The sequence below is a fragment of the Nicotiana sylvestris genome, chromosome 10 (genome assembly GCF_000393655.2).
Source record: "Nicotiana sylvestris chromosome 10, ASM39365v2, whole genome shotgun sequence".
Classification (NCBI taxonomy): Eukaryota; Viridiplantae; Streptophyta; class Magnoliopsida; order Solanales; family Solanaceae; genus Nicotiana; species Nicotiana sylvestris.
Genome location: NC_091066.1, coordinates 7,937,699 through 7,950,871, shown reverse-complemented (window position 1 = coordinate 7,950,871; position 13,173 = coordinate 7,937,699). Strand labels below are relative to the sequence as shown.

At 39.5% G+C, this 13,173-nt stretch overlaps 1 protein-coding gene across 1 annotated transcript; it reads right to left on the bottom strand.

The window, feature by feature from the left end:
* Window positions 1-7,367: 7,367 nt before the first annotated feature.
* Window positions 7,368-8,291, bottom strand: LOC138878974 (uncharacterized). Its single transcript, XM_070158543.1, has one exon. It carries the CDS (start codon window positions 8,289-8,291, stop codon window positions 7,368-7,370), a length of 924 nt encoding a protein of 307 aa, XP_070014644.1.
* Window positions 8,292-13,173: the final 4,882 nt, after the last annotated feature.

Genomic DNA, 13,173 nt, shown 5'->3' with positions numbered 1-13,173 from the left:
TGTACAATAGGGAATTTAGACGAATATACATAAGAGGGAATGAATATATACATGAGAGAGTAACTTTATATATAGACCAAGATTGAAAAATAACGAAAAGTGAAATAAATGATAAAATTGTATACATACCAAAAGTAAAAAATAAGCATAAAGAAAAAATAGTATCATCATTACAAACCAACTACCAAATCGTCAAAGTAGGACCACCCCCTCAAATGAAAACTAGCATTGTCCTTAATGCTAACTAACCAAAAATAAGATAAAAAAAAGGGTAGAGAGTAAAGAAAACTCCATATGGGTCCTCTATCTGCATGGGGTCCTATGGCTGGGTCCCTAGAACACCTGGCTCGGGGGCCTGTAGCTGACCAGAGGCACCTCTCTTAGGTTCTTCTAGCTCAATCTCTACATCATCAACCCGGGGCATCACTCTCCTCCTCCTGGGCTCTCCCTCAGTCTCCTGCTCCTGAACCTACTCTGTTTGAGCTGCTGGAAGCTGGTCCTATAATAGAAGCTCTAATGGTTGATCGCCAGCTGATATCATCTTCTCCACCTCTCCCCTCAATTGTTTCACCGACTTCTTTGAGGCCCGAGTTTTTTTCAGCTTCTTTGTCTGCTTGCTCAGCACCTTAAGTGTTTTTCCTTGAACTACAAGAGCATCCATGATAAGCTTTTGGTTGTCCAGGAGCATCTTCTGGTTGTCCAGAAGCTCCTTAAGGGACTCCTCCACTGAAGCTGGCACTTGGGGCTGTGCGGGAACTAACTGGCCTGCCACTGAACTGGATAGCATAGACAGCTTAGACTTTGTTGTTTGCATCCAGTTGTTAATACTGGTGAGTGTCTGGTTCAACCTATGAGCAGTCAAGGGGTATGTTGAGGAGGAGGGCACTGAGGACGGCATGGAAGTAGATAGTCTGGATCCGGTATGGCAATGGGAGGCTATGAAGTAGTGACTACCATTGCTGGCTCTTCAGACTGGCCACTAGAAGTAGTAGCTTTGCCCTTGGATCCCTTGAATTTGGGATTGCCTGGACCCTGAAGGCTGTACCGTGAGAAGGGTTTCTTGGGCTTTACCATGACATCAAAATTTCTTTTCTTCACCTCCTGATCTTCCAAGTACATGGTAAGGAAGTTCGGGAAGGGGTAAGATCTATCACCCTCGTTGACCACTCTGGTGATCACCCCTGACATGATATTTCTGACATTAATTGGGTACCCCGCCATGATAGCCACCACTACAATCTCCCGGGAAACCAGCATGGTGTTGTCGTGAGTAGTGGGGTCTAGTCTGCTGCATACAAAAGTCTCCCAACCCTTTGCCTCAAAGTTCAGGGTATTCCTCAAGATAGGAACCCCTACTGTCAACTATGTTGGAGTAGTATCCGAGAGAGCTAGAAGTGATACCAACCACGGGCGGACTACCTCATCCATCGCCACCTTCTCTAAGTACAGTGCCTCATCTTCATCATTGAATCCCAGGTAATCATTGATCGTCTTTCCATCAAACTTGACCTTTAGGTTCCGCACCTTTGTCACTTTTGTGCCCTTTTTGATGTGGATGGCATTGGCGTAGAATTCCTTGACTAGGTGATCATTAGCATCTGGCACCTTGCTAGTGAAGTACTCTCATCCCACTTTTTCATTAAAGTGTTGCTTCACATTGGGGTTGTGAGGCTGAAGATCCCGCTTTATGAACTAGCGCTCATGTATGAGTGACTTTTAAGGCCATCACTCCCTGAACTTGTGATATGCCAGCTCACTAACTAACTTCTGTTGCCACACTATGGGTTTCTTGTCCTTTCCACACCTCCGGTCTGGGTATTACCCCCTCTCCCGTCATCCGGTACCTCAACATCTACATCTATGGGATCTTGTGCCAGTGACGAAGCTGTGGGTGAGGAAAAAGATGAGGACTCACCACTCTCCGCTGAGCCATCAGATGATTCAGAAGAGGCATAAAAAGTAGGAGAGGCTGGGGGTGTAGGCTCATCTATCAACCTGAGTCTCCCCGGGAAGTCTGGTACATATATTGGCATATAGTCACCCTCTGAGGCCCCTTGGGAGGGGACATAGTCACTCCCCTCTGAGTGTGATGCAGCTTTGTCTACAGCTCTAATATTCTTCCTCAGTTGCCCAATTGATTTCCATATTGCTGAGGTTAACTTAATTTGTTCTCGTCCCCTACCCCGGGAGGACTATACTTTCCCTTTTTGTTTCTCACCACCGCCTCTAAATTTTACCATTGTCTACAAATATAATCAGTGGAAAAACTATTAGTACTAGAGCTAGAAGAAGTAGTGCAGAAAAAGTAGAAGAACAATTGACAGTGCTTGAACAAAATTGCAGACCGCAGACAGCGAATAATGAGCGCAGTCGTGAAATGATCACCGCTGACCGTGGAAAATGCAGTGTGGATGTGGAGGTGTGGGGATCAGACTACCCACCCTCTAATTCTATTGCACCACTGAGCGCGGTAAGTTAAGTATGGCTGCAGAGGTTACACCACTATCCACGGAAAATCAATCGCGGCTGTGGACACATTATATATGTTTCTCTGAACCTAAGCATCGCTGACCGCGAGAAAAGAAGCACGGCTGCGGAGAGGCACCGCTATCAGCAGAATTTATTGTCGCTGACTGAGGTTATCAGGACTTCCAACTCAGATAAAACTTATGAACACCGCCGCGGAAAATCAATCGCAGCCGCGGAAGTCAAAATCGGCCTAATTCAACCTAGGGTTTCAACTTGTTCATGCTTTTAGCAATATCATCTACATTGTTAACCCTAACTAGCTATTAATTAATCAACCCTAACTATTTAAGCCTAATTTAATTAACACTAAGGAACCCTATATCAAAATTAAAAGAAAATAAGAAGAAGCAGTAAAACTAACAGTTAAAAGAAAAACAAGTACAAATTTAAAGGATAATGAATTAGTGAAATTACTAGGCGTGTAATGTGTGATGAAAATGGACTCTAATTTTGTGTTTTGCAGATTAGGGCGTGGATGAACAATGATAACTTTTGTTTGAGCGTCAAATGAGCGAAAAGGGTAAAAGGCTTCATGTTCTCATATTTATAGAAAATACCCAAGGGCCCATACAACTTACCTGGCACAGCTACAGTAAATCACCGCGGTCCGCGCTTGTGAAGAACTGAAGACCTGCTTTATTAAAACTACCGCTGAGAGCGGTAAATGGAATGCGACCGCAGTTCAGTATCACTAACCGCGAAGAATGCACTGCGGACGTGGTTGAAACTTCAGAGAAGTCCGCCGCCAATTTCTGCCTCCGCGATAAGGACACCGCTGACCGCGAAAATCGAGCGCTGTCAGCGGTCCAACTTTAGACAGTTACAAAATTTTCTAGCTTAGTCCTGCACTGCATCAAACATTCTTACACACATCTTACAACCCTACACCACTATAGAGTGGCAAAAGCGGTCGATGCAGCTTTTACCCAAAAGGCCGGGATTGAATCCACAGAGAGCTAAGATATGTTTGGAATTGGGTTCCTATCTAATCTAGCAATGTGCGATGTTCTTAATTGCACTTTCAATCATTCTTTGTTTGCTTACTATTCTACTTTAATACTAATGATGCTAGAAAATAAGCTAAGTATGATATTTTTGTAAGGTTTTCTTAATTGGTCTAAAGGCACTAGGGAAGTGACTTGTACCTAGGTGGGTATCTAACAGGATCTAAAACTTAGGGCAAATTTGTTATAATTGGGATCTTGATATAGCCATTGCACATAACTACTCACTCTACACCCCTTAATAGTTTGAGTGACTTGCCCTAATTGGTTTTCTCAAGCCCAATTGGGTGTTCAAACAATACAAGCAAAATTGGCTCAAGTCGGGTATTACTATCTCTAGATTTAACTATTTAATTGGGGCTATCAATCTCTTAAATTCACTCTAATTCCTTGCTGGCCTGAATTTCCTAGACTTAGTTTCTCTTTCTCAAGAAGAGCTTAAGTCAAAAAAGCACAAATCAGTATTTGCAACCACCAATTCAACATTTAAAGCATAAATCAAGCCAAATATTATTCACCTATAAATAGTTAAGCCCTAAAATTGAAGACTCATTAAATACCCACATTAGGGTTGAGCCACAGCCCTAGCTAATGGGTTTAGCTACTCATAATCAAAGATTGAGATAAAATATAAGCCACAAAAAGTCAATACAAGATTAAAATCTAAGTTTAATTGCTAAAGATGTTCTAAAATTACTTAAAAAGGCAAAAGGATGCGGTTCACATGCTCTACAAAACGACAGATGACCTAAAAAATTAAAAAAAAAAAAAAACTATTTATATACAGCTAAATTTTTCAGGCAAAAATGCCCCTACGGAGGTACCGCTGATAGCGGAAAATAGACCGCTGCAGCGCTATGACTACCGCGGCTATGCAAAATCAAGCACGGACCACGGTCTTCAACTTTTAGCTCCACTTTTGGTTCTCTGAATCTGGCTTCCGCTAAGGACGATAAAATGACTGCGGACGTGCAAAAGCCACCCTGCCGCGCAATTTCACCGCCGGCAACGGTAACTTGTTAAGCCCAAAATTACAGCTCTCTGAACCTTGCCACCCTAAGAGCGAAGTCAAGACTGCCTCAGCGGTGGACCCTATGCGTCCACGTTTGTTTCTTCACTGTCAGCGCTCTTTTGACCCGGCTTTTGAACTTGTGCAAGTTTCACTTCTTTTTGAGTTGGTTATGACTTCCTTGTCTCTTTTTGACCAAACACTGCAAACAAACATAATAAGTTAGCTTTCGAAAATACTTGTACACACTTTTAATCCAAAACCTAAGCAAAAGGAGCATAAAAAAGGCTAGAATCCCTAGAGATAGCTCGAGGAAATCCATGCTTGAGGTTTTGACCTCTCCAAAGAGATAGCTCAAGCCAAGGTGCTTGAAGCTGATGCTAGGTTTCTTGTCTCCTCTGATGAGGACGATGATGATGAAGGCAGCCAAGGCGGGTCCGATAACAACGAGGGGCCCGAAGGAGAAGCTGCCCCTGAGGGAGAAACCAGCCCCAGGAATAGTTAGGATTTTTTTTCTTTTTTGTAAGACCCCTGTCGGTCCCTTGTACATATTTTGTCTCTATATATATAAAGAAATTTTCCCTTTAGAATATCTTCTCGAGTTTTATCTTTTTGTGCCTTGTAAAACTTTAGTACAGTGTCATGCTTTGAATGGTGCGTTCGAGATTTTGGTTTTGGCTAGCTTCTTCGAAGTCACCACAGTCGAGTTCGAATAAGATTCGAACTTGAGGCATATACCCTTTAGGGTTTGTGTCACATAATGATGAGTCCCCGAGCTATAGTCAAGTCATTTTATTTGGGCTCGGAATAGTTGAACCCTTGGGTTCGGGTGGAATGAGAACAAGATCTCAAACTCAAAGTGTATTGGCCCTTAAGATCTTTAGATCGGGCCAATATGGCCTCTAAAAGATGGCTATTATTCCCCTCTTTCGGCTTAAATACGTAGTAAAAATTTCTTTATGCCTTAGCATGTATTTTTTACCCATTGGGTTTTTTGAGGGTTCGATGTCAATTAAAACCCCTCTGTTTTTTGTGCCTTAGCACGTTTGTGTTAACATAAGTTGATACTTCTTAGGGTTTTTTGAGGGCTGATTTTATCGAAACTCTTTTGATTATTTTCCGACGTTGCCTTTTTTAATCGGTTTTTCAAAGAATTTGAAAGACTATTGTGATTGCGGGATTCGAACGTCTCCGAGCCACAGTAATTTGGACGTATCCTTTGGGGATGCCTCTTGGGATTATTTCCCAATAACACTTCAAACTTGTTCGAAGTGTTAGTCTCCGAGAATGACGGCCTTGGCCTATAGATTGAGAGGTGCCTATTTGACGTCTTATGAATTCAAGTTTTGATAACTCGAATATGTCAATCGTCGATGACATCACCCTGAGTGTTTGAGATATATTCGTGCTTGGCCCTTGAGCCATTTCTCACAAAATCATAAGTATGGAGCTCGTATAGCAGAAAGTTTTCTTTGAGACACAAGATGTTTGATATAGAAAGAATGCTTCTTGAAATAAGTTATACATGCGTACATGTTTTGCCATCGGGGCTCGACTAATCTATATGGACACAGTTCATTCGACCGTTTGGCCCATTTAAAAGTTTCCCTATCGAGACCCTTTGACATGAAGTACTTTCCTCGAAAATATAACATCCGAGTGTGATGCCCCCCAATATTCGAGGTTGATTGCAAAGAAGCCTTGGATATTGTTGAATTATCCTTAGGTAGCACATAATTATTGCCTCATTAAAAACCTCACCGGAAAACCCCATTTGGGATTAAAAAAATGATCTAAGGGAAAAAGAGTACAACACATGCTCTAAAACCTAAGGTCCTCGTGTTGAAGAGTTTCTTGATGTCCTCGATCGAAAAACTACAATAAGTTAGTATCAAATACAAATGGAAAGGGGAAAGTCATACCTTAGCAATAATACCGTTTGAGGAGTGACATATTCCAATTGTTTGGCAACTGTTCTCCCTCCATTGTGCCAAGTTTGTAAGATCTCTTACTGATGATACCAAGGACCTGATACGGTCCTTCCCAATTTGGGCCTAGTTTCCCTTCGTTTGGGTATCATGTATTGAGGGTGACTTTCCTCAAAACTAAGTCCCCGATTCTGAAGTGGTGACGGTTGGTTCTTCTATTAGAATATCTCTCGATCCTTTGTTTTTGCGCAGCCATCCGAACGAGTACAACTTTTCATTTTTCATTGAATAGTTCGAGGCTAGTATTCATAGCCTCGTTATTTGATTCTTCTTATGCATGTCGAAATCTGGCGCTAGGTTCCCCGACTTTGACCAGAATCAAGGCCTCGGAGCCATATACTAAGGAGAATGGGGTTGCTCCCATACTAGACTTTGATGTCGTTTGATATGCCCAAAGAACTTCGGGTAAAATTTCTCTCCACTTCCCCTTAGTGTCGTTCAACCTTTTCTTCAAGTTTTGGATTACAGTCTTGTTCGTCGATTCGGCTTGACCATTCCTACTAGGATGATGTGGTGTTGATAATATCCTTTTTATTTTGTTGTCCTCGAGGAATTTTGTTACCTTGATGCCGATAAATTATTTTCCATTGTTACATACTATTTCGGAGGGTATCCCAAATCGACATACGATGTGATCCCATATGAAGTCTATAACCTCTTTCTCTCTCACTTTCTCGAACGCCTATGCTTCAACCCATTTAGAGAAATATTCAGTCATCAATAAAATGAATTTAGCTTTACTTGGGGCCGTTGGTAGAGGGTCGATGATATCCATCCCCCACTTCATGAATGGCCAAGGGGATATGACTAAATGAAGTTGTTCTCCAGGTTGATGGATCATTGATGCAAGCCTTTGACATTTATCACATTTTCAGACAAACTCCTTAGTTTTTTTTCCATGCTATTCCAGTAGTATCCCACTCTAATGATTTTGTGAATCAACGATTCGGTGCCGGAGTGGTTCCCACAAGTTCCTTCATGGACCTCTCGTAAAATATAATCGGTGTCTCCTGGTCCTAAACATGATGTCAATGGTCCATCGAATGTCCTTCTGTATAACATTCCATCTTCATATAATGTGAATCGAGCAACTTTGGTTCTTAGTGCCCTCGACTCCTTAGGGTCCGATGGGAGCTTTTTATTCTTCAAGTATTCAATATATTTATTCCTACAATCCCAGGTCATGCTTGTAGAGTTTATATAAGCATGACCTTCCTCGATCATAGATCTAGAGAGTTGAACGATAGTCCCCGAGCTAATCTCGTTTTCCTCGACCGATGACCCCAAATTTGCAAGTGCATCTGCCTTACTATTTTGTTCTTGAGGTACATGTTGTAAAGTCCATTCCTTGAAACGGTGCAAAGTTACCTGCAGCTTGTCTAAATACCTTTGCATTCTATCCTCTCGAACTTCGAAGGTGTTGTATACTTGGTTTACCACCAGTAAAGAGTCACACTTGGCTTCAATGACTTCTGCTCCCAAGCTTTTAGCCAACTCGAGACCTGCAATCATGGCCTCGTACTCGGCCTCGCTGTTAGTTAACCTAGAAGTTTTGATAGACTGCCTAATACTGCTACCTGTGGGTGGTTTCAAAACGATGCCTACCCCGGAACCCTTCATATTTGAAGCACCATCTGTGAAAAGGGTCCATACCCCTGATGATGTTCCTGATTTTAACAAAAGTTCCTTTTCAACTTCGGGTACGAGGGTTGGCATGAAATCGACCATGAAGTCCGCCAAAATTTGAGACTTGATGGCCATTCTGAGTTCGACGGCCCATTTGGCCAATTGGCCCGATAGTTCGGGCTTGTGCAAAATATTACGAAATGAGTAAGTGGTTAACACGCATATGGGGTGACATTGAAAGTATGATTTTAACTTTCTAGAGTCGTTTATCAGTGCAAGTACTAATTTCTCTAAGTGTAGATATCTAGTTTCTGCTTCTCCTAAGGTTCGACTTACATAATAAATGGGAATTTGTGTACCTTGATCTTCTCAAACTAGGACAGAACTTACCGCGATTTCTGATACTACCAAGTACAAGTAAACTTCTCATCTGCCTTTAGAGTGTGAAGAAGTGGCGGGTTCGACAGGTATGGGTCTAGGAGAAATCATTCTTCTTTTTGAGTAGAGAGAAAAATTTGTGGCTTCGACCCGACGACCTCGAGATGAATCGACCTAAAGCAGCTACCCGTCCAGTTAGCAGTTGCATGGCCTTTACACTGTCTACGATGGTGATGTCTTTAATGACCTTAATTTTATCGAAGTTGATCTCGATACCCCGATTCGACACCATTAAGCCCAGGAATTTGCCCGAACCGACCCCGAAAGTACATTTCTCAGGGTTGAGATTCATGTTATATTTCCTCAAAATCTCGAACGTTTCCTGCAAATGAGCCAAATGGTCCTCTACTCGCAGGGACTTAACTAGCATGTCATCGATATAGACTTCCATTGACTTACCTATTTGTTCTTCGAACATTTTATTTACTAGGCGTTGGTAAGTAGCTCCAGCATTTTTTAGCCCGAAAGGCATTACATTATAACAATGTGTCCCATACTTGGTGACAAATGAAGTTTTTTCCAGGTCTTCCAGGTTCATTTGAATTTGATTATACCCGGAATAGGCATCGAGAAAGGTAGGGATCTCGTGGCCAGTCGTGGCGTCGATCATGCGATCGATGTTAGGCAATGGAAAAGAATCTTTGGGTCATGCCTTGTTTAAATCCTTATAATCCACACACATTCTAAGTTTGTTCCCTTTTTTAGGGACTACGACTACATTGACTAACAATTCAGGATATTTCACCTCCCGAATGGACCCTATTTTGAGAAGTTTAGTTACCTCATCCTTTATAAATGCATGTTTTACCTCAAACTGGGGCTTTCTCTTTTGCTTCGCCGGTTTGAACCTAGGGTCAAGGCTTAGCTGATGCATTGTTATCTCCGGTAGGATCCCTGTCATGTCTAAATGGGACCAAGCAAAACAATCTATGTTATCAATAAGAAATTGAATAAGCTTTTTCCGGAGTTCGGGGGTTAATCTCGTTCCCAAGTATACCTTCTGCTCGAGCAGGTACTCGATCAATATAACATGTTCCAGCTCTTCGACCGTTGATTTAATAGCGTCAGAATCTTCGGGAACAATAAAAGTTCGAGGAGTTAGAAAACCCTCTTCTTCTTCTTCTTCTTCTATCCCATGCTTTCCTGATTTGGTCGAGGCTGATGGCTGTGATTGCTATTTAGCTTCCTATTTATCTTTGATGCTCGACCTTTCCAAGGTTGATAGCGTTGATACCAGTGTCGCATCTTCGACCGCAAACATTTCATTTGCGGCATGCTGCTACTGATACCCAATTTTTCCCTCATTTTGAATATATATGTATATATTTTTAAAATAGTGCATATACATCATCATTTTGATTTATAAGCTTACACCAGTATTTTTCACAATTTTTTTATAATTTTTAAAGGCTTTAAATCAATTATTTCTGTATTTTATTATATAAATATCTAATAATTACCCCCCCCCCAAAAAAAAAATTATTTTATGATGATTATCATCTAAACTTATCATTTATATCAATAAGAGGGTTTAAATATTTTCAATGCATTTCTCATAATTACATTTGCATTTTTAGGGCTAAATTGAAAATTTTGCAATAATAGCACATATGCATATATAATTATATTATTTATACAAAAAATGAATTTTTATATTTTCATAATGTTAAGTAATTATTTTGAATCATTTTCATGTATAAGTAATATTTTTGTTATTTATCAATTATTTTTATAAGTTAACTATTGTTAAATAGTGAGTATTTAAATAACAGCCCATTTTTAGCTTATTTCGGACCAACCCCTAGCCCAATTACCTAAAATACACCATCCCAACACTCCAGTCCAAACCAAATGACCCCTAACCCAATAACCCAAAGGGTACCCATTTATTGACCCGCCCCAGCCCCTTTTTAAAATCCTGGCCGTTGATCTTAGAGATCAACGACCCACATTTAGCCTACCATTTTAAATTACCCAACCCCAAACCCTAATCCCATTCTCTACCATCCATCGCCCTTAAACTCTCTCAAATGCTCTCTTCGTCTCTGTAAACCCTAGCGACGTAACCTTTAATCCCCTTCGATTCCAACCTAGAAATGGAATCAATCGACGATTCCTTTACCTTATTGACCATTTCCCATTACTGGCTACCCATTTATGGTATTACATAACTGCTTGCCTAACATGACAAGCAGATCTCTCTTATTTTGAACCAAATCTGGTTCAGATTTTTGCCTCTTTCCATTTGTGTTCGTTCTCGTTTCTTTTATGGTATGAATCTTTGAGATTCTTCGCGATTCTTTGCTCACCCTAAAACTGGGGTTCAGATCTTCCTAAGATCTAATACTAGTTCGTGATTCTTTAATTATTTTACCTTTAGTATTTCTATATATATGTCCCTGTGCATTTTATTATGATTTTTCTTTGATATTTCTGACTAATTTTTACTTACCCTAAAATTAGGGTTTTTGATTCATTGAAATCGAACCAAATCTGGTTCAATCCTTAATTATTCTGCCGTTATAACTCTTGTCGTTAATTTTTGACTAATTTTTGCTTACCCTGAATTTAAAGGTTTTTGATTCTTCAAATCTGTTTGATTATTTAGTTACTTTGTCAAAACTACTGTCTATATGCTTATACGCGTCTCTTTACCAGTTACTTCTATCGGTTGGTATGTTTTACCTAAACTAGGGTTTTGAGTTTTCCTTCCTTAATCAATTGTTAGATGATTTCCTTTCTAGTATCTTGATTAATTGTTGCCATATTTGTTTGCTCTAATTGAGTGCTATTTAAACCCCTCCCCCATTCCCTTTTAAAGGGACGAAGAACTTGAATATTCTCACTACCAAAAATTATACACTGCTATTCTTGTTCTGTGTTTTGATTCCTGGCCAGCTAGAAGCCAAGGCCAGAAATCCTCTATTGCTTGCTTCTATTGGTGATCATTGCAACATTATTAAATTCCCTTTATATTTTATCTGAACTGGTTAGTTGTTGAATCATTTCTACTTTGTCACTCGTTTAATATGTTACTGTTGCTTTCTGTATTTTAGACATGTCGAATTCAGTGAATTAATTAGTAAATCTGTTTAACTTGTGTAACTTAAGACTATATTTTAGTATTAAGTACGTTTTGATACCTTTCCCCAAAAAAAAAGAACTAGTTCACCATGTATACCTTAGCGGATCCATCAGTTTGTTGTTAAATTTGTTATCATGTTACTCATCTAATTCTATGCTCACTATGCTATAATACCTCTGCTAAATTGTTTAATCAGTTCTTACTGCTAATTAATGTTTTCCTGACTCATTATTGATCAATGAACCTCCTTTCTATGACTTATCCTAATCTGAATCTTTACTATCCTTTGGGAAGCATGTTCATGAATTGATCCTTATCAGCTTATGACTTTGTTAACTTTGTTGATATCCAATTTTTCCATCATATATTTTTTAAATATGCGTACATACTTTCAAAATATTGTACATGCATGCACAAGTGTTTCTACAATTTTTTTATAATTTTTAAAGGCCTTAAATCAATTTATTCCAGCATTTTTAATTATATAAATATTCAATAATTATCCCTCATATTACTTTACGATGATTTAATCATCTAAATTTATCATTTATGCTCATATAGGTGTTCAAATATTTTAATTATATTTTTACAATTACATTTGTATTTTTAAGACTACAATTGCATATTTTGTAATTATAGTCCATACATATGCATAACTACATTATCTATACAGAAAATGACTTTTATATTTTTATAATGTTAAGTAATTATTTTTAAATCATCTTCATGCATAAAAATTATTTTTATCATTTAATTAACTATTTTTACAAATTATTTTATTAATAAATTGGGTATTTACCAAATAACTCCTTCAACTATATTTAATTTCGGACCCCTAGCCCAATAAAACACACCCCTAGCCCAATTAAAACCCCAGCCCAATTCACCTAACCCAAAATCTTGACCCATTTTTATAACCCGCCCCAGCCCAAAACCAATCTTGGTCGTTGATATAAAGAGATCAACGGTCCAGAACAAACCTTCCTTTTTTATCTAACCTAACCCCCTAAACCCTAAGTCATTTCCTAAGAACCGCCACCCTCAAATGCTCTCGTCTCTCTTCTCTCTCAGACACCCCCAACCCTAGAGCGTCGTCACCCCGAAACACCGAAACCCCTTCGATCTCTCACCAGATATGGGATTATCTGGTGATTTGCTACCCTATCTAGCCTACTACCTCTACTAGTTGTTCGATTTTTGCTATTATCTGAGGGAATCTAGAAGAGATTCGACTCAAAATCGACCTAGACTCTTCGTTTTCTTATGAACCTACCTTGTGGTCATCAATGTTTGTGAGTATTGGTTATCTTTGTGGTTGTGGTTAGATTTTTCCTTCACCTCATCCCCTTTTCTCAAAACCCTCATCTCTTGCAATTTAGATCTGTTCAGATCCTTGTAGATCTGAAACAATTTCTAGTTTCTATGGTATTTTCCTTAGAGATCTTCTGTTTTTCTTATTATTAATCGATTTTCTAAGAACTAGGGTTTCACTTC